Raw genomic sequence first — 19951 nt, forward strand, 5'->3', positions numbered from 1 at the left:
TATATGCCAATTGGGTCCCTGGGAGCATATGAACTGAAGAAAACTTCAGTAAACAGTCATTCACACTTAAATTAACTTTGTGGAAACCACCTATATTATAAAGTTTTCGTATTCAAACCAAATAAGCCAATCTGAACAAAATCTTCTTTCTTCACAAGTCTATAACAACATTATAATTGTAATATAAACAAAACGGTTAGAACTTGAAAGTAATACTGCTGCTTACTGCACAGTGAGTTTAAGTTTTCCTTTGTGGGTCTTCATTGCTCTTCTTGCAATCAAATTACTTATGACAGAACTCCAGAGAAGTACAACTGGCAAAAGCACTTCGTGTTGTACACGTTAAAAGCTTAACAAAATATGAGGTTTTGTGGAATGGATTGATCCCTCAGTGCCTGCTGATGCTTTGCATTCAATGTCAAATTTAACAACAACAGAACAAAATCACTGTGCATTGTGTCTACTGCATATAACTGTGTTGCATAGTCCACAGATGATTAGTGACAGTAACAAGCCAGCACTTGGATTTATATAATACACATGACTGATTATGTTGAAAATCATGTTTTTATCCATTTACACTTAATATTATTCATTTACAGTTAAAATGGATCTTGAAAATAGCATCTTCTTATTGAAAAATTATCCTTTGTTGCGACAAACTTTTTCAATGAACAACACTGAAGACAAGACTATTTGGCAAATGTAAAATTAGCTAGTTACGTGAATAATTTTTGAATATAAATAACTTGGAGCATATATGGAGGAATGATTTAGTGATAAAATTCAGAGGGTAATTTGGAAATAATGAATATAGTTAATAAAAAACGAAATAAAATTGGGAAAACAATACAACAGGTAGAAAAAAGTGCCAAATATAGTACTGGGCACACAGTTAGAGACAAAAATCAAACAAAAGGAGAGAGAAATGTTTATTTGATGCCACATTTTGTGGAAACCCAAGTCTGAAAGTTAATACCAATCTCAAGCGAGTCGTAGATACTGAGATGCATGTTATTGTGCAGACGGCATGTTCTACAACTGGGTATTGTTATTACAAGAGCCCACTACCATGTTCTCCTAATGCTTGTACTCACATATATCAACTGGTAGATAAACCTCGTTAGCAAATGCACAAACTTTCATGAAATGGATACCATAAATTTTTATATAGCTGCATCGTCCTTCTGAATTAGAAATTAGTTCAATTTGAAGGAAATGAGACAAAACAACTGTATAATACCCGCTTCCTTAAAGACGCTGCATGTTCTCTCATATATAAGACAAAGGAAACAAGGAGTATGTAGATGGTTTACCATTTTATGTGATATGCAGCTTTTTGGCTGTTTGACAAAGATATGATACACTTAATTGTTTTGTTTTCCACACGTCTGTCCTTTTTGTGCATTTCCTTTTCACTTTACCTTTTATTGTAATCTAATGCCTCTTGAAATGTTTTAATTTGTGTCAACCACAGGTACAGCTAAACTAGAAAAGTGTGCTACAACAACATTTGCCAGATCTTATTTGTTGAATTCCAACAATCATGACAAAATCGAAAGTTGGTATGTTCAAAACAAAAGCTTACAGCATTTATACGTAACATCTCCAATTAGTCACGAACATTCAAAAGTTATTTTCCATGAGCTCCCATCTGAGCAGTGATACATCTTCAAAAGTTGTGGAGCTATTTATGAAGTGTATGTAAGAAAAAAGTATCCACTGTTCTTAATTTAAGACCCTAAATCAACCACAGCAAATAAATAAATGTTACAAAGTCTGGTTCTACAACATAAATGTTATGTTAATACATTTTCTTATTTGATGTATCAGTATCAAATAAAACTCGTTTCAGGAGGAGGTCCATTTATTTTATGTCAATCTCCAACAGTCAAGAACAATACAGTAGGTTATGTATTTACACAATATCAATTATTTGAAAATATAAGAAGACAAAATGTACTTTCACACACAAAAGGAAAGTGTTCCATTTTTTCTAACCTAATAGTTGTAACCAAACAACTGCCATTATTTTGTGTGCATTTGTATGTATATTGTAATGTAAAATACTACTCCATCATTATGTATATACAATCATCAATGACAAGAATTCTTTGTATTAGTAAACTTTGCCTTTTCACTTATTCTGACAACAATTCTCAAACAAGACATATGTATGAAAATCTTTACAATAAAATAATTTCCCAATCTACAATAATCAACAATCATATTTTCATATTAGTGTAACAATGATGGTGCAGTATATTCAGGGTTGTTAATGGTCCCCCCAAAATTGAGTCACCTAGTCCATAAGTAAAAGTCATAATAACTGGTGATAAATTTTAAATTGCCACAAAATATAACTCAGTTGGATCTGAATTAGGACAACCTGGGAGCAACCATTTTCCAAGGACAGGCTTTCTAGCCCATCAATATACCCTTCATTTAGCAATAAAGTGAATTTTCCAACTTGGCAATAACAGTCAGAACAATTCACATCTAGGAATCAACACTGCTATAGCAAATTGCTAACACCAATTAGAATCCTGTGGGGTGATTGGACTTTTACATTTTTTATACATATAACAGAAGGTGTCACAGCCAGTTTGTATACTGTTAACTAATTGTGAAAACTAGTTGGTAGGTCAGAAGGATGCTATGGCAAAACTAGCTTCAGGAGATCCAAGCTCCATTAAAGCATAGCTGACTATATAGCACCCAAATGACCCCTCAGTTTGAAGGTTTGTGTTTGCTTTGTTATGACTTAGGTAATTATTTTAATGAACACTTGTTTGAGATATGGATTACAGTGAAAATCAGAATTTTATGGCATACCTTTTGCACTTACTTTAGAAAAAGGTTATCAAAACCATACTGGTTTATCCAAGATATGCCGGAACAGCATTTTCACAACCTTTATTTTTTTAATACCTCTATTTATTCACCATTAACACAAAACAAATATTTCAAAATATAATTACAACCCAAAATAAATGGGGATGAATGTCAAAAATGTAAACATAATTTTACTGTATGCATCCAGCAGAGGAAATTCTGATGTGAACAGAAAGCAGGGACTAACAAGGAAAAAACTTAAGAATATCCTACTTTTTCCCATTAGACATTTAATCCAACAAGTTTGCAGAGATTAAGGGTGATGTGGAGGGAAAGGGGGGGGGGACTAAATATTTAATTATTCCACATCCACTTATTGTCTGCCTCCAAGATTACTAAATTCATACAAACCCCCTACCTTGCATAGCTCCTTGCTATTCTAAGTGCATGTCTCTCTTATGTAGGGCATGAGAAAATCCATGTGCCCATAAAGTGCAGTGCTGCAACTTTTAAAATTTGTACGGTCCAGTGCCTGAGCATATGACACATTCTTTGCCAATGACTAGTGAGAAGATGATAGACTTTGTTCAAGGATGCTCAAAACGAAACAGGAAAATCATGCATCCTCCCAAACAGCAGTCCAATGTATGTAAAATTATAACCCTAAGCTACTACACAATGAATCAATTCAAAATACACACAAAGATTGTATCTCTCATGATTATCAGGATGTCATTCAGTAACCAAAGTACCTCTGAAATATACACTTCATACTAATTTTAAAAATACTGGATTATAACTAAAGAAGCACATAGATAAAAAAAATTAACATGAAATGATTACTACAAATCATAACCATTGCTGAACAGCCAAGTGTGCCCATTTATGTGAATGAATTCTGTTGATGGATATGCACACACAACATATACTTAAATCATCTCCTTGTCTAATATTCCAGAAGTGCTGTAACATCAATAACTAAGACATGATCAGTATCTACCAGTTCACCATTTCTGTATAATATTCACATCACTCTTGATGCACAGTAAAATTAAAGTAGAATTAAGTAGAATTCTAACTGTGACAGCTGCACATTATGTTAAAAAAGAACATAACACTTGCCTGTACAGCTTATTTCACACTTAAGTAAATGGAGAACAATGTGCAGCAAATTTTAGCTTTTATTTGTGATTCTGTTATCTGTGTGTAAATGGTTCCTTTGCACTGAAATGAAGGCAAATAAAATAGTGCTTTCTTCTGAAGAAAAAAGACGTTCGCTAAAAATTCTATGCAATAGATAAAATTGTCATTTTTTTCCACGAACAGGTAAAGTGTTTTAATCAATAACGACAGATAAACTGGCAGTTTCCAATATTTCATTGGAATCAAAAGTTCATGTTTATTTTTTAGGGTGTAAAATATAATAGTTTAAGAAAGGCAACATATTTGGAAATTTTTGGTAAAATTTGACATTCATGTGCTTAAAATAATATGAGAAAGTGAAACCAACAAAAAACTAAAAGAAAATCATTTGGGCAATAATAAATTGCAACTATGAATTTCAAAGTAAACACATTCGTGTAGTTTCACAAACAAATAACCTACCCGCACTTGTCTCTCATCGTTCTCACTGAAATGAAGTTCACACAATTCAGATATTCAGGATATGGAACACAGAGGTTGAAGTACACTTCCCTTCATAGAGTTGTATCATAGTTCCTACAAATGATACACTGCAGTTTAGAATAAATTAGTTATTGTCAAATAAAATGTAACCTAATCATTCCTCCATATGTTAGATAAGACAAAAGTCTGTTTTTAGGAAAATAAAGAAAAAATGACAAAAATCAATTAAAAAATAATGGTACACTTTCTTTAAATGTGTGTGGATTACGCCATACCATTCATCATGCTGTGAGTGGTGCAGGACTGTCTGATCTTCACAACCTAGATTACCTTTAAATGATAATGAAGAGCAAACATTGTAAGAAAGACTGCACAAAGCATAAAAGCCTGAGGAATCTATGTCCTGGTGGCGGCAACAGCAAAGCAGGACTGTAACACAATTGCCTTTCCTTCATTTTAAGGCAAAAGGAACCAGCACAGGCACAACCAAGACACACACACACACACACACACACACACACACACACACACACACACACACACACACACACACATATGCTACACTTTGTGACCCTTCCTCACAATTATGTTACAAATTATAAGTTACATCCTAGGTTTTCACTGCAAACTCTTAGAGGCCTTGTGCCCTAATTCCTGAACTATTATATGGTTTCCTCGTAGCTTTCTTTCTCAGGCTTTCTTCTGTCTTTGATTTTCCTATCCCTGTGTTACCTACAGTTTTTTCGCTGATAGCTTATGTGATAATATTTCCAGTGGCAGGACCATTATTTATATGATACGGCAGTAATTAGTAGACATACATGTACATGAGATTTAACAGCTGATAATGTCGTATACTTTTGACACAAAAATCTATAATGTTCCCTATACCGCAATGGATGAAAAAGCCACACCAACAGGGGATCCTGTCCGAGGTGTCCTACATATTCTTAACAACAATCATGTGCAGCTCGAGTCATTAATTGCCTCACTTTTTTATAATTACTGTCATTTCACATATATCACAATCCACAGCATAGTCTTCATCAGACTCCCTTTTCATTCCAAAATACAACTCAATATAAGACGACAAATGTTTCTCTTGATCCCTTCAGATTATTTTGCATGCCTCACTGATAAGATGAAGGATAGCACAGTTCTCTTGCCTCAATTTTAAAACATGCAAATTATATAAAATGATTAACTGAATTTATTAACACTTTGGGCAGTCACAAAAAGAAACTGAGGCAAGCGGGCAGTACAAACAAAATTCTCTTATGTACAGTAGGGAAATGAAAAGAGAAAAAACATCGAAAATAGTATCATAAATGGAAAAATAAAATTCAAGTAAAAACATATTTTTATTTGGATTAATAAATCCAATATGTCTTAATAATTTATAACAAAAAATAAATATTCCAAGTAAAAAAACAAAAAATCAATGGAATGCTTGTCAGTTTAAAATTTTTTTAAAAAAATATATAAAATAGTTAAGTGAAGAAAAATTAATGGAATGTAGAAAACAGCCATCCAAGTGAATGTTGTTCACTGCTGAAGCCCACCATCGTAAGCATAGTCAGCTTTATTATGCATTATTAGACAGTCATCTACAAAATAGAAACTGTCTGAACGGGTCTCAAACGGGTGAGCAATCATCTCCTTCACTGAAATATAACAAAAACAAGACAAGTGTAAATAATATGTAATTCTCGAGTCTGCACATAATATTGTGAACAATTTGTAATCCAGTAAATAAAAATAAATGGATTCCTATCTCTTTAACCCTAGAACGGACAGGGGGAAAAAAGTAACATAAACGGACGGGCTGGGTCTGACAGACCCACCGTTTTATTTACATCCCAGAATAAGTAAGACTTAAATTTTCAACACCAGTGTTACTATACTTCTGTTACTGTTTATTAATATTTAAATGTACCATACATTTCTTTGAAAATAACGTTGTATTTCTCTGAAAATCTGAAAGTAAAATTATTCTGTATTTAAAAACATTCAAAACAGTTTTATTTTATTTTTGACAGTTCACGTCCTCACAAGTTATGAAATTAGGAGTGTCAAGCACGCTATTACAAAATATTATACATTTTAGTGCATAGCATAATCTAATAAAAAATGGTTTCTCTTGTTACGATATACATATTACTGACCTGTATTTTCTGCACAATCTTCACATAACATCTGCCAATATGGGAAAGACACAGCCACTTTCCACAACTTTTACAAAAATATTTTGTTTTATTGTCTTTGCATTTACACCTCATTTTCCTTCTGGAAAAACGTCCTTGTCAATGGTAATTCCAGACACATGCTGCCAGTTGTCGAATGTTGCTCGGGAGATTCTTCTGGTTAGTTCTCTGTGCCATGTGTGGTTTTATGAGTTCCAAACCGAGTTGCTTGAGAAATACCCTTCTAGAAATATCCAGTCCTGTGTTTGCTTTGTGTACCACAAATGCATTTATACCAGCAACATTCAAAATGGCATAAAACATGCACAATGTCCAGCGTCTTGTTTGCCTTCCAACGTTATATTCTGAACACATGGCATCAACCGGGTCCACTCCACTCTTTGTTGAATTGTAGAATGTAATAATTTCTGGGTTCTTCATATTACCAGTTCCTTCATTGACTTTATTGTTTGTATGCATTGAAGACAGCAAAATAACACATTTATTTTTCTTTGGCACATACGACACCAATGTGAAATTGTCGCAAAATGCGAATATGGATGAATGTATTGCTCTTTTCTTGCGAGGCAAGAATTCCAATGGAATTTCTCTTTTATTTTTGCGCAGTGTCCCAACGAGTGCAAGGTTACAGTCTGTGAGCAGTTTTCTTGCAAGAGTGCAGCTTGTGAACCAGTTATCAAGGGTAACCTGTTCCCTTCACTGGTTCCACAAGTCTGAGCAAAACATCGTCAGCTGCGTTACTCACATGGGCGAAACCTGGAGGTTGCTGCCCTACATACACTTCAAACTTTTTACATAGTATGTTTTTGCATCTGCCAAGATAAATACTTTGATCCCATACTTTCCGGGTTTTGAAGGAATGTACTTTCTGAAAGAACAATGTCCCCGAAAAGATAGTAACATCTTGTCCACTGTAAGGTATTCACTTGTTGTGTAATGCTTTGTGCAGTTTTTTTTGTGAATCCTTTGATAACATCATGTACAGGGGCCACTTTATCACTTTTTTTTACATTCCTCTCTTGTGTGAATATCATCTAACCTCACACATCTCAGAAGAAAACGAAATCTTCGCAGTGACGTACTTGGAGGGAAGATTTCTGTCCCTGTGCCATATGTGTCCCAAAATTCTTCCATATTCATTTTGCCTCCATGAAGAACACCAGAAATGTACGAAAGACCCGAAAATGCCTGGAAGTCCTCTTTTTCCAAGTTCCTTGCAGTATTTGGGTCACTTTTATAAAGGGGTTTTACATGATCTATGTAAGTATTTGTGCTCTCTATTATCAAATTTAGCAAATCTTCGTCAATGAACAGCTTCCAGGCCTCGACAATGTTGGTAGAATTTCTGGCTTCCCCACCGACATCAGGCAAATCCGTAATTATATTGTGTGATCTGGTACATACATTTTGGTTGGGAACCTTTTTCCGCCACTTAGTTCATCCATCTCTTGACAAATAGTAAGATGATGATTCACTCGAAGAGGGACCGGAACCAACCACACTAGTTGATACAGAATCTCGAGATGTATTAGTGAGTGTACTCACATTTCTCACAAGAATAACGACATTATCTTCGCTGTCCAGCTGTTCATCACTCATTTCGCTTTCTGTGTTGCGATCACTTTCGGGAATAAAAACATAATCTACATCCAAATCATCATTATCACTTTCTAATAACAGTTTTTCAATTTCTTCATCACTTAGAGGATGCTGTCAGGTCATTTTCAAGCAGTTTTATTGCTCGCAGTCAGTATAACAAGAAGTGTGCATAAGCAGAAAAGGCTAATGTAAACGGACAGGCTGGGTCTCTCACACCCACAACACGCTTCCTTCCATGTCAACAATCAACTGGCGAACAAAGAAAAATGCTGACACAAGCAATGTCCTCTAGGAGCATTAACTGAAAGCTACAATGGATGGCTGACTCACATGTAGTGCACTCTTGTGGATATTTTTAAAACTGAATCCGCTTGGGTCTGAAAGACCCAGCCCGTCCGTTCTAGGGTTAAGTGTAGTTGGCTGTAACATCATTGTAATGTAACAATATATTTACAAGTCGAAAGGTAAATTTGAATTATGTCTGGTGCCACAGAAAAATAAACCACTCAGTTCTGATACAAGTAAAGGATCCAAAATATAGAAGTTACAGTATGTAAATATTTCCAGTCGTGAACAATTATGTTTTCGCCATCACTTGATACCTCATACAATAGTTTTCGTGACTGTGAAATAAAGGCAGGCAGACTTTAACAGCCAATGCAGGCACAATTGGTTGCCTTTAATACTTTTAATCCTATATTATTTATTGGAAAATCGTGAATGGTATGGAACAACATTATGAAAAGGAAAGTTGCCACTCAACACATAGGGAAGATGTCGAGTTGCAGATAGACACAACAAGAACACTGTCACAAATAAATCTTTTGGCCAGCAAGGCCGTCGTCAAAAAAGACAACACACACACACACACACACACACACACACACACACACACACACACACACACACACACACACGATTGCAGTCTCTGGCAACTGAAGCCACAGTCAGTGAACATTCATGCAGACAGACAGCTTGTTAGTTGTCGTGCCCACATAGACTGCAGCACAGTGGTTGCAGCTTAGCTTGTAGATCACATGACAGGTTTCACAGGCAGCCCTGCCTTTGATGGGATAGGTGACGTTAGTGACTGGACGGGAGTAGGTGGTGGTGGTGGGAGGATGTGTGGGATAGGTGTTGCATCTAGGTCTATTACAGGCTTATGAGCCACGGGGTAAGGGTTCGAGAGCAGGGTTTTGTTGGGATGGACCAGTATATTGTGTAGGTTCGGTGGACCGCAAAATACCACTGTGGGAGGGGTGGGAAGGATAGTTGGCAGCACATTTCTCATTTCAGGGCACGAAGAGAGATAGTCAAAACCCTGGTGGAAAATGTAATTCAGTTGCTCCAGTTCTGGGAGGTACTGAGTTACAAGGGGAATGCTCCTCTGTGGAGAGATGGTGAGGCTTTGAAAGGTGGTCGGAGACTGGAAAGATAAGGCACCGGAGGCTTGTTTTTGTACAAGGTAGGGAGGATAATTATGGACTGTGAAGGCTTCAGTGAGACACTCGGTGCATTTTGAGAGGGACTGCTTGCCACTGCAGATACAACAACCTTGGGTGGCTAGGCTGTATAAAGGGACTTCTTGGTATGGAATGGATGGTAGCTGTCAAAGTGGAGGTATTGCTGATGGTTAGTATGTTTGATATGGGCAGAGATACTGATGTAGCTATCTTCGATGTGGGGGTCAACATCTAGGGAGATGGCTTGTTGGGCTGAGTAGGACCAGGTGAAGCAAATGGGGGAGAAGCTGTTACGGTTCTGGAAGAATGTATATAGGGTGACCTCACCCTCAATCCAGACTGCGAGGATGTCTTCAATGAATATGAACCAGGTGAGGAGTTTAGAATCCTGGGTGTTTGGGAAGGATTCCTCTAGATGGCCCATGAATAGTTTGACATAGGATGGTGCCATACGGTGTCCATAGCCATACCCTGAATTTGTTTGTAGGTAATGCCTTCAAAGGAGAAATAATCATAGGTGAGGATATAGTTGGTCATGGCGATTTGGGAAGAGGTTGTTGATTTGGAATCCATAGGGCGTTGAGGAACATAAGTGTTCCATAGGGGTAAGGCCATGGGCACTAGGGATGTTAGTACAATGGGAGATGGTATCAATAGTGACGAGCAGGGTACCGGGTGGTTAAGAGACACGAACTGTGGAGAGTTGGTGGAGGAAATGGTTGGTTATCTTTCATATAGAAGGGTAGGTTCCAGTTAATAGTTTGGAGGTGTTGGTCTACTAGAGCAGAGATTCTCTCAGTGGGGTCACAGTAAACAGCCACAATGGGACATCCTGGGTGGTTGGGTTTACGGGCTTAGGAAGCATACAGAAGTTAGGAGGGTGGGGAATGGTAGGGGTGAGGTTTCTGGAATGGACCGAAGGATTTGAGGAGTGACTGGAGATCTTGCTGGATTTCTGGAATAAGGTCATTGTGGCAAGATTTGTAGGTGGATGTGTCTGATAGCTGGTGGAATCCTTCTGCCATGTAATCCTTGCGGTTCAAAACAACAGTGGTGGAGCCTTTGTCCGCAAGTAGGATTATAAGGTCGGGATCAGTTTTTAGATGGTGGACTGCGGTTATTTCTGTGGATGTAAGGTTAGTTTGCATATTGAGGGATTTGGGGAATGATGATGAGGCAAGATTCAAGGTTAAGAAATTCTGGAAAGTTAACTGAGCGTGATTTTGGCTCAGTGGGGGTGCATCACGGTTTGATGGAGGAGTTGACTAGAGGACCCCTGAGTCAGGCAGGGTTCAACATAGGTCTTTGGTTTAGTCTAATTGGTAGAGGTGATGGTGAAAAAGTGTTTACACTGTAGGGACCAGAAGAAAGAGAGAAGTCCTGCAAGATTGAATTTGGGAGTCGGGCAAAAGGTGAAGCCTTTGGAAAAAGGACTGATATTTGTGGGGTTAAGGTTTCTGGAGGAAAGGTCTAACCTCTCGACTTCTCATAGCTGCCCTACCCTTTCTCCATCTCGTCCCTGTGTGTTCCCCAACAGCACTTCACTGTCCCCCTTCCCACCCCAGTTTCCCCCTTACTCCCAACCAGTCACTGCTCCCAACATGCACTGGTGCTGCTGCTCACAGTGCGGCTTCAGCTGCCAGCGACTGCAGTCATGTGTGTGTGTGTGTGTGTGTGTGTGTGTGTGTGTGTGTGTGTGTGTGTGTGTGGGGGGGGGGGGGGGGGGGTGGTTATATTTTTGACAAAAGCTTTATTTGTGAGTGTGTTTTAGTTGTGCCTATCTGCGACTCAGTATCTCCACTATATGGTGAGTAGCAACTTTCCTATTAATATTGTTATATTAATTATTGAGTACTATTTATCATCATTATGTGGTGATGAACTGCTCAACATTCCGAGACATGCACAAGCGCATAAGCAAATATAACTGTAAGAGTAACATGCACAGTTTTGACCCACACAACAAATCTAGTGTTCATGATGACTTTCCTATTTATACATGAAAACTACCATTCCTTACCCTGCTTTTTTTATTGTTATATAGAATTCAGAAAAGCATTCTCGCAATGGGAAAATGAGGCATACCTTGCGATAACCCAATGTTTCTGTCAAAGTTCTTTCAATTGTGCTGTGGGAAGCTTCAGGAATACATTCAACAAGTTCACAGAGAGTAACACTCTGATCTTTGAGCAGCTCACTGTTGATCTCCTGGACAATCCCACGCAAAACCAACACTTTTCCACTCCGTTCTTCATCGTGAAATTCCGTGTGACCCTCAGCAAAAGCCCTGCACCATTTGTGGACATGCTGAACGAACATGCACTCATCACCATAAATCTCCGTGGGCAGTAACTTCCTTGTGTGGAGAAACTGCTTGAACCTCGTACTTAGCGGGAGCAGCAAACAACACTTCCATCTCTGACTGCTGCCAAGCCAACACTGAGCGACGTAGCAAATCACGGATGGGCAGGCTCAAGAGTACGGGAACAACTGCACATGGCACTGTTGTCCGATTTAACCTAGCACCTTCCCTCGAGGCTGTAGCTCATTGGGAACCTTACTTTTGGTACAACCCTCGTATTTAAAGACACTACCTTTCCTATTCAATTTATCTTCCGAGTCCTTCGTCATATTTGATAAAATTAAAATATCATCAGCAAACATCAAAGTTTATATTCTTCCCGGTCAACTTCAGTTCTCTTCCCACGTTCTTCCTTGCTGCTTGCTCAATGTATGGACTGAATAACATCGGGAATAAGCAACAACCTAGTTTCAAGTACTGCTTCCCTTACATGTCATTTGACTCATGAAACTACAGCCTAGTCTCTGTAAAAGTATGAAATATTTTTTTCCCTGTGTTCTACCACTGGTACCTTTAGAATTTTTAACAATTTCACAGATGGTTCTGTAATATTCACACCTGTTTGCACCTGTTTTCTTTGGAATGGTGATTATCAGTCTTTATAAAGTGAAAGTATTTGCCTGACTCATATATCTTGCCTACCAGATGAAATAGCTTTGTCACGGTTTTTTCTCCTGTTGATCTACATAATTCTGAGGGAGTGTCACCTATCTAAGGTGCCTTGTTTTGACTTAGATCTTTATAACTCTTTAGTTAATAAACCCCATATCCTCTTCATTCACTCCTCCCTGCATTTCCATAATACTGTTATCAAGTCTGCTTTCTTTACATAGCTCGTTCACCTTCCAGACCTTCTTTTATTGCTTAGTTGTGTCTTGTCACCTTGAAATTCATATAGTTGCTTCTCTTTTTTTTCCAAAGAGTTTCTTCATTCTCCTACAGGTAGAATCTACAGGGTGTCCAGGGAAAGAGTTCAGATTTCAAAAACAATTATCTCAAAACTAAGATTGATAGAGAAGTGCAACAACAGGTATGTTGATTGTGAGAGCTGTAAAAATTTTATGCAAATCTTTTGAAATAGTTCAAAATACTTAAAAATGGCACTGCATGCTATGCAGCTCATGTGTTTTCGTGTGCATAATTAATCTTGTCCTTTGCAAGCAGCCTTTGACTCACTTTACAATCTTTTTGAAATGTTCACCCCTCGCAGCACAGTGGTGGAGCAAATGAACACTGAAATTTCCATCACATCCTTTAGCATATTAACGGAATGGTAACACAGAGATTTAGGAAAAAGGTTTAAGCAGATGTGGACTCTGAACACAATGTATTGGTTCTGAATTGTACATTAAAACTGAAGGAACTGCAAAGAAGTGGGAATTTAAGGAGATGGGATCTAGATAAACTGAAAGAACCAAAGGTTGTAGAGAGTTTCAAAGAGAGCATTAGGAAAAGACTGACAAGAACAGGGGAAAGAAATACCATAGAAGAAGAATTGGTAGCTTTGACAGAAGAAATAGTGAAGGGAGCAGAGGATCAAGTACGTAAAATGACAAGGGCTAGTAGAACTCCTTGGGTAACAAAAGAGACATTGAATTTAATAAAAGGAGAAAATATAAAAATGCACTAAATGAAGCAGGCAAAAAGGAATACAAACATCTGAAAAATGAGATTGACAAGAAGTGCAAAATGGCTAAGCAGGGATGGCAAGAGGACAAATGTAAGGATGTAGAGGCATATATCACTAGGGGTAAGATAAATACTGCCTACAGGAAAATTAAGAGAGGAAAAAGAACCAATTCTATGAATATCAAGAGCTCAGATGAAAAATCAGTTCTAAGCAAAGAAGGAAAAAAAGAAACGTGGAAGGAGTATATAGAGGGTCTACACAAGAGCGATGTGCTTGAGGGCAATATTATGGAAATGGGAGAGGACGTAAGTGAAGATGAAATTGGAGGTATGATACTGCGTGAAGAATTTCACAGAGCGCTGAAAGACCTACGTCGAAACAAGGCCTTAAGAGTGGACAACATTCCTTAGAACTACTGATAGTCTCGGGAGAGCCAGCCAAGACAAAAGTCTTACCACCTGGCGAGCAATATGTATGAGACGGATGAAATACCCTCAGACTTCAAGAAGAATATAATAATTCAAATCCCAAAGACAGCCAGTGTTGACAGGTGTGAAAATTACCGAACTATCAGTTTAATAAGTCATGGCTGCAGAATACTGACACAAATTCTGTACAGACGAATGGAAAAACTGGTAGAAGCCGACCTCGGCGAAGATCAGTTTGGATTCCGTGAAATGTTGGAACATGTGAGGCAATACTGACCCCACGACTTATCTTAGAAGATAGATTAAGAAAAGGCAAACCTACATTTCTAGCATTTGTAGACTTAGAGAAGGCTTTTGACAATGTTGACAGGATTAATCTCTTTCAAATTCTGAAGCTGGCAGGGGTAAAATACAGGGAGTGAAAGGCTATTTACAATTTGTACAGAAACTAGATGGCAGTTAGAAGAGTCGAGAGGCATGAAAGGGAAGCAGTGGTTGGGAAGGGAGTGAAACAGGGTTGTAGCCTATGTTATCCAATCTGTATATTGAGCAAGCAGTAAAGGAAACAAAAAGAAATATTCAGAGTAGGAAAATAAAATCCATGGAGAAGAAATAAAAAGTTTGGGGTTTCCTGACGACATTGTAATACTGTCAGAGACAGCAAAGGACCTTGAAGAGCAGTTTAACAGGATGAGCCATGTCTTCACAGGAGGACATAAGATGAACGTCAACAAAATCAAAATGAGGATAATGGTATGTAGTCCAATTAAATCAGGTGATGTTGAGAGAATTAGATTAGGAAATGAGAGATCAGTAGTAGATAAGTTTTGGTATTTATGAAGACCAAGAGATGAATGCACTAAGCAGATTCAGAAGGATGTAGAACGCAGTAGTTACTTCGAGATGATGAAGCTTCCACAAGATACAGTAGCATGGAGAGCTGCATCAAACCAGTCTCCAGACTGAAGACCACAACAACAACAACATTAATGGAAATGGATTCAGGTTCCTCACGAATCGCTGATTCCCACTCATCCAGCTAGTAGGATGGTTCTGGAAGACAGTGTCTTTTAGTTTGCCCCACAAAAAGCAGTCACAAGGAGTCAAATCAGAAGAATATGAAGGCCAATCCACCCCTGTGCCAGTAAATTTTTAATAATCCAATACAATAACTCTTAAACATTTGTTTGGAGCGATGTGGTCCGTCCTGACCTCGCACAACCCACTTGGTGCCTGGTCGATCCTGCAATGCTAGCTGTGTCAACAAATTGTTCCAAAAGTGCAACGCAAATCTCAGTAGTGATCGTTTCTCACATGCAAAAAGGGTTAGAGATGACTCTGCCGCATACTACAGCTCAAACAGTAACTTTGGAAGAATACAGTGGTTTCTCTTCAAACAAATAGGGGATTTTCAGAGTTCTAAAATCAACAGTTTTTGTTTATTCATGATTCCATCCAGGTGGAAGTGTGTTTCATTTGTGAATCAGATGTAGTCACAATCAAATCTTTCATTATCAATCATTGTGAGAATTTGGTCCGCAAAGACAGCTCTCTGTTGCACAGCTGTTAAAATTATGACCTTGTACCTTTGAATTTTCAATGAAAATGTGTAGGCTCAGCCTCAGTACTTACTCCATTTTGGAACACTTCAAACCAGTCTCTGTTGTAGTTCTCTAGATGGATTTCCTTCAAGTTTGCTGAACAATAACCAGAAACTGTGGCGACATTTTCAGGAGTTAGTACAGTTTGTGTGAGGCCAACATTTCCCACTGCATCATCAGTCACATTACCTGTCTGTTGGCACATGGCAAAGAGCTTTTGAATCGTTTTAACATAGGTTTCCTTTAGAACATTAAATTGTGTTTGAAAGCTGCACCTTGTTTCCACAGGACTGTGTTCTAACTTGTGGTATTCCATTACCAGAAAACATTTTGTTCAGTGGAATACATGATTTCAACCTCTTCCTTTAGTATGCTAACGTCCTTTCATGTTTAAACTGTGGACCTGATCGCTCTGAGCTGTGATGCACATAGGCACTACGTACTGCAATTACAGTTGCACCTGTTAGCTGCTTTTCGAACTATTTTGAAACTTCTGTATAAAATTCTTACAGATGTCACAATAAACATACGGTTTGTTGTGCTTATCTATCGATCTTAGTTTCTGGGATATTTCATTTTGAAAGCAGGGACACCTTCACTGGACATCCTGTATCTTTGCCACTATCATGCACAATTCTACAGATTTACATTTCTCCTCTATCCATTCTTGCTTTCCATTTTGCACTTCCTGTCTATCTTTGTGAGACATCATTATTACCTTTTGCCCGTTTCACTTGAAGGATTTTTATATTTTCTCCGATCCTCAATTACAGTCAATATCTTTTGTGTTATCTGCATATTTCGATTTAGTCTTTGTGGCTATTTCATCCTCTTCTGCCTTCACTTTACGATCTCTCAAAGCACCCATTCACTTCTATTGTGTTCCTTTCCTTTTTTTTTTTCACTCAACAGTTGCCTAGTATTCGCTTTGAAACTATCAACAGCCTCTGTTCCTTTAAATCTATCTAGGTCCCACTTCCTTAATTCCCTACCTTTCTGTAATATTTTTTATTTCACTCTGCAGTTTACAACCAATGAATTACCGGCATAGTCCATATCCACCTGTGGAAATATTTTGTAGTTTAAAATCTGATTGCAAAATCTGTCTTACCATTAGATAATAAGTATCTATCTGAAAGTTTTCATTCTCTTCAGTTCTCTTCCTTGTAAACAATAACCCTTCAAGATCGTTAAACCAAGTGTTTGCAATGATTAAAACATGTTCTGTGCAAAACTCTGCTGGTTTCCATCCCCCCCTCCCACCAGTGCACGATATAATCTTTATCCTTCTCTTCCTTTTCCTGTTGAGAAGTTCCAGTCCCTTAACACAATTCATTTTTTGGTCTTTGTTGTAAAACCCGATTTATAACTGAATGTAGAAAAGAAGTCACTAGAGAAAGAATGTGTCAAATGATTCATTTGAAAACAGAATCTGTCATGACAGCCATTCATTATATGGCTGCGGGCATTAAATGGTAAACACAAAAAAAGTTATAGTTTCAGCATCCTGCTCATTAGATCATTAGAGACTAAGCACAGGCACAGACTGATGGAGACCAGAGATGTCGGTTTTAGAGGAACCATCCTGGCATAATGTCTTAATTGATATAGAGCCACTTTATGTCAAGAGGTCTCATTTCGAAAAAAAGTTCCTGTATAACCACCACGGATTTAGATGAATATTGTGTGAGCATTCACATTAGCTACAATGAACATTGGTAAAATTTCACTTTTTATACTTGCAGGGATAGAGTCATTTGTCTGACCCCATACACACCCTTCAACAGTGCACCTGAGTGTTTGGCGACTGAGTGCTATATCTTGGGCCATATTTTCTTTGGGAGGGGGGGGGGGGGGGGGGAAGAAGAAGAAGAAGGCTATCTTGTACAACTGTTTGCACTCTCCAATGTGGAATAATAAAAAATGATTTCCTGATCAATTTTCATACATTCTTTGGGAGGGGAGGGGGGGGGGGGGGGGGGAAGAAGAAGAAGGCTATCTTGTACAACTGTTTACACTCTCCACTGCGGAATAATAAAAAATGATTTCCTGATCAATTTTCATACAGATAATTTGAAGCAACGTCCGCTGGAAAAATAACCACTTGGGGGGGGGGGGGGGGGAAGAGTGAAATTTAGCTTTATATATCTTCTGAATTAAGTATGTGAAATTTCTTATGTGATAATCTACCAGCACAAGGTGTTTGAATATAAAATTTTATTCTCCTACTGTTTTCCAGTAATTTTAATTTCACAGGATGGACATATGACTAGTGAAACTGAACAGTTCAAATTTTTGGGTATTCAGACAGATAGTAAACTGTACTGGAAAGCCCACGTTCAGGATCTCGTTCAAATATTTAATGCTGCCATTTTCACTATTTGAATGGTATCTGAAGTAAGTGATAGTTCGACACAAAAACAGTCTACTTTGCTTATCTTCATTTGCTTGTGTCATATGGTATTATATTTTGGGGTAACTCTTTCCAATCTCAAAGGATATTTTTGGCTTGGAAAATGACAGTTTGGGTAACACCTGATGTAAGTTCAGGAACCTGTTGTTGACCCCCGTTCACTAGTCTCGGTATTCTGACAATGACCTCTCAATATATATATTCGTTACTGTCGTTTCTAGTTAACAATATCAGCTTCTTCCCAAGAATTTGCAGCTTTTTCTCAGTTAATACTAGGTAGAAATCCGATCTGCGTTTGGATCACACTTCCTTGATTCCTGTGCAGTAAGGGTACAGTAAACTGCTGCATCCATTTTCAATAAGCTACCGCAGGAATTCAAAAATCTTAACACTAATCCATGCACTTTCAAATCAAAACTGAAGAGTTTCCTCATGGATCACTCCTTCTATACTGTTGGGGAGTTCCTTGAAAAAATTAAGCTGATTCCTGTGTTATATTGTTGACTGAGTTTACATAAACTTATGGATTGATATATTTTTTTAGGCATTTCATAAACATTTTATCTGTTACTTCTTTTATGTTGTAATTTCATGTACTGACATGTTCCGTGACCTTGGAGATTTGCTCCTCAGTAAGTGGTAAGGTACAGCAACTAAGGAATCTAATCTGTTTTACTCTATGTAAATATAAAGTTAATAAAAGTAAACATGGTCCACAGTGGGCTGTAATGCGATGTTTATTTAATTGTGTGATTAGCTAATTTTAACTACGTGTCATTATCAAGCAAATTTGTAACATCTGTATTTTGTGTCATTTTCAAATGACGATGTCAAAATTAGCTAATCACACCATTCAATAAACATTGCATTATGGCCTGCTACGGATCATGTTTACATTTATTAAGCATCTGGAGGCTGTGACTCTCCACAAATACAAAATTTTAAATATAAAGTAATACATACCTAGCTCTGGTGGCAACGTTGGAAATTCATAAATGTGTTCACACGTATTCTTGCTGTTAGGTATGCAGAAACCAAATTCAAAATCAAAACTCTTTAACAGTTTATCTCTGAAGAAATGCCTTTCAATCATCCGGAATTTACTGACTGGTTTATTTCCAACAGTAAACTCAACTCTTGAGGGGAGAAAAGAAAAAAAGAACACTTATAAATACTGTTAATAAATAAGTTACATTTCATTATTGTTAAGTCAAGAATACTTACGTTGCTCCCACAGTCTTTAGCTTAAGGAACTGGGGTGTAAACTGGTAACGAACAAATCTACCGGCATTTGGATCAGACTCCTCTCGTTCAGGATCAGAATCAGCATCTTCAACATCTAGCATAGATAAATGATAAATTTACTAAGATGGGGTTTAGTTATGTTGTCTGTTGCATTGTGTAAACAGTAATTGCTTATCAAAACAACAAAATGCAGCACCACATCCAGGAACAAAGAGCGCATCTGACAATCTCAAACCTTCAGAAGCCAGGTTCTGGTCTAAGGAATTAATGGGATAAATGAGAATGAGGTGGGTGGTCAGAGGTATGAATGACACTTCTGTATACATCAATGGAAATGTCTCCGAGGTTGAGCAGTACAAAAGGAAGTTGGAAGAACAAAATAAAATAAAATAAAAACCGTAAGTAGAATGGAACACTCGAACGACATTGGGAAATTAGCACAAACAAATTTTAAGGAGATCAGTTTACAATCAAAAAAATAACATTAAAAAATTGAACAAGTTCTTACTATAAAAAGCACTCTCGTACGAAAATTTAATATATCT

At 37.6% G+C, this 19951-nt stretch overlaps 1 protein-coding gene across 1 annotated transcript in view; it reads right to left on the bottom strand.

Moving 5' to 3' along the window:
* Positions 1-1849: 1849 nt before the first annotated feature.
* Positions 1850-19951, bottom strand: part of LOC126284010 (protein unc-119 homolog B) — a 60153-nt gene continuing 42051 nt past the window's right edge. The window contains exons 4-6 of the mRNA XM_049982553.1: positions 19386-19500; positions 19125-19297; positions 1850-6125 (exon numbers count right to left, since the gene is read on the bottom strand). Of these exons, the coding sequence (XP_049838510.1) occupies positions 6007-6125; positions 19125-19297; positions 19386-19500 (407 nt within the window). The 3' untranslated portion in view covers positions 1850-6006. The remainder of the gene's footprint in view (positions 6126-19124; positions 19298-19385; positions 19501-19951) is intronic.

This window comes from Schistocerca gregaria, chromosome 8, assembly GCF_023897955.1.
Source record: "Schistocerca gregaria isolate iqSchGreg1 chromosome 8, iqSchGreg1.2, whole genome shotgun sequence".
Classification (NCBI taxonomy): Eukaryota; Metazoa; Arthropoda; class Insecta; order Orthoptera; family Acrididae; genus Schistocerca; species Schistocerca gregaria.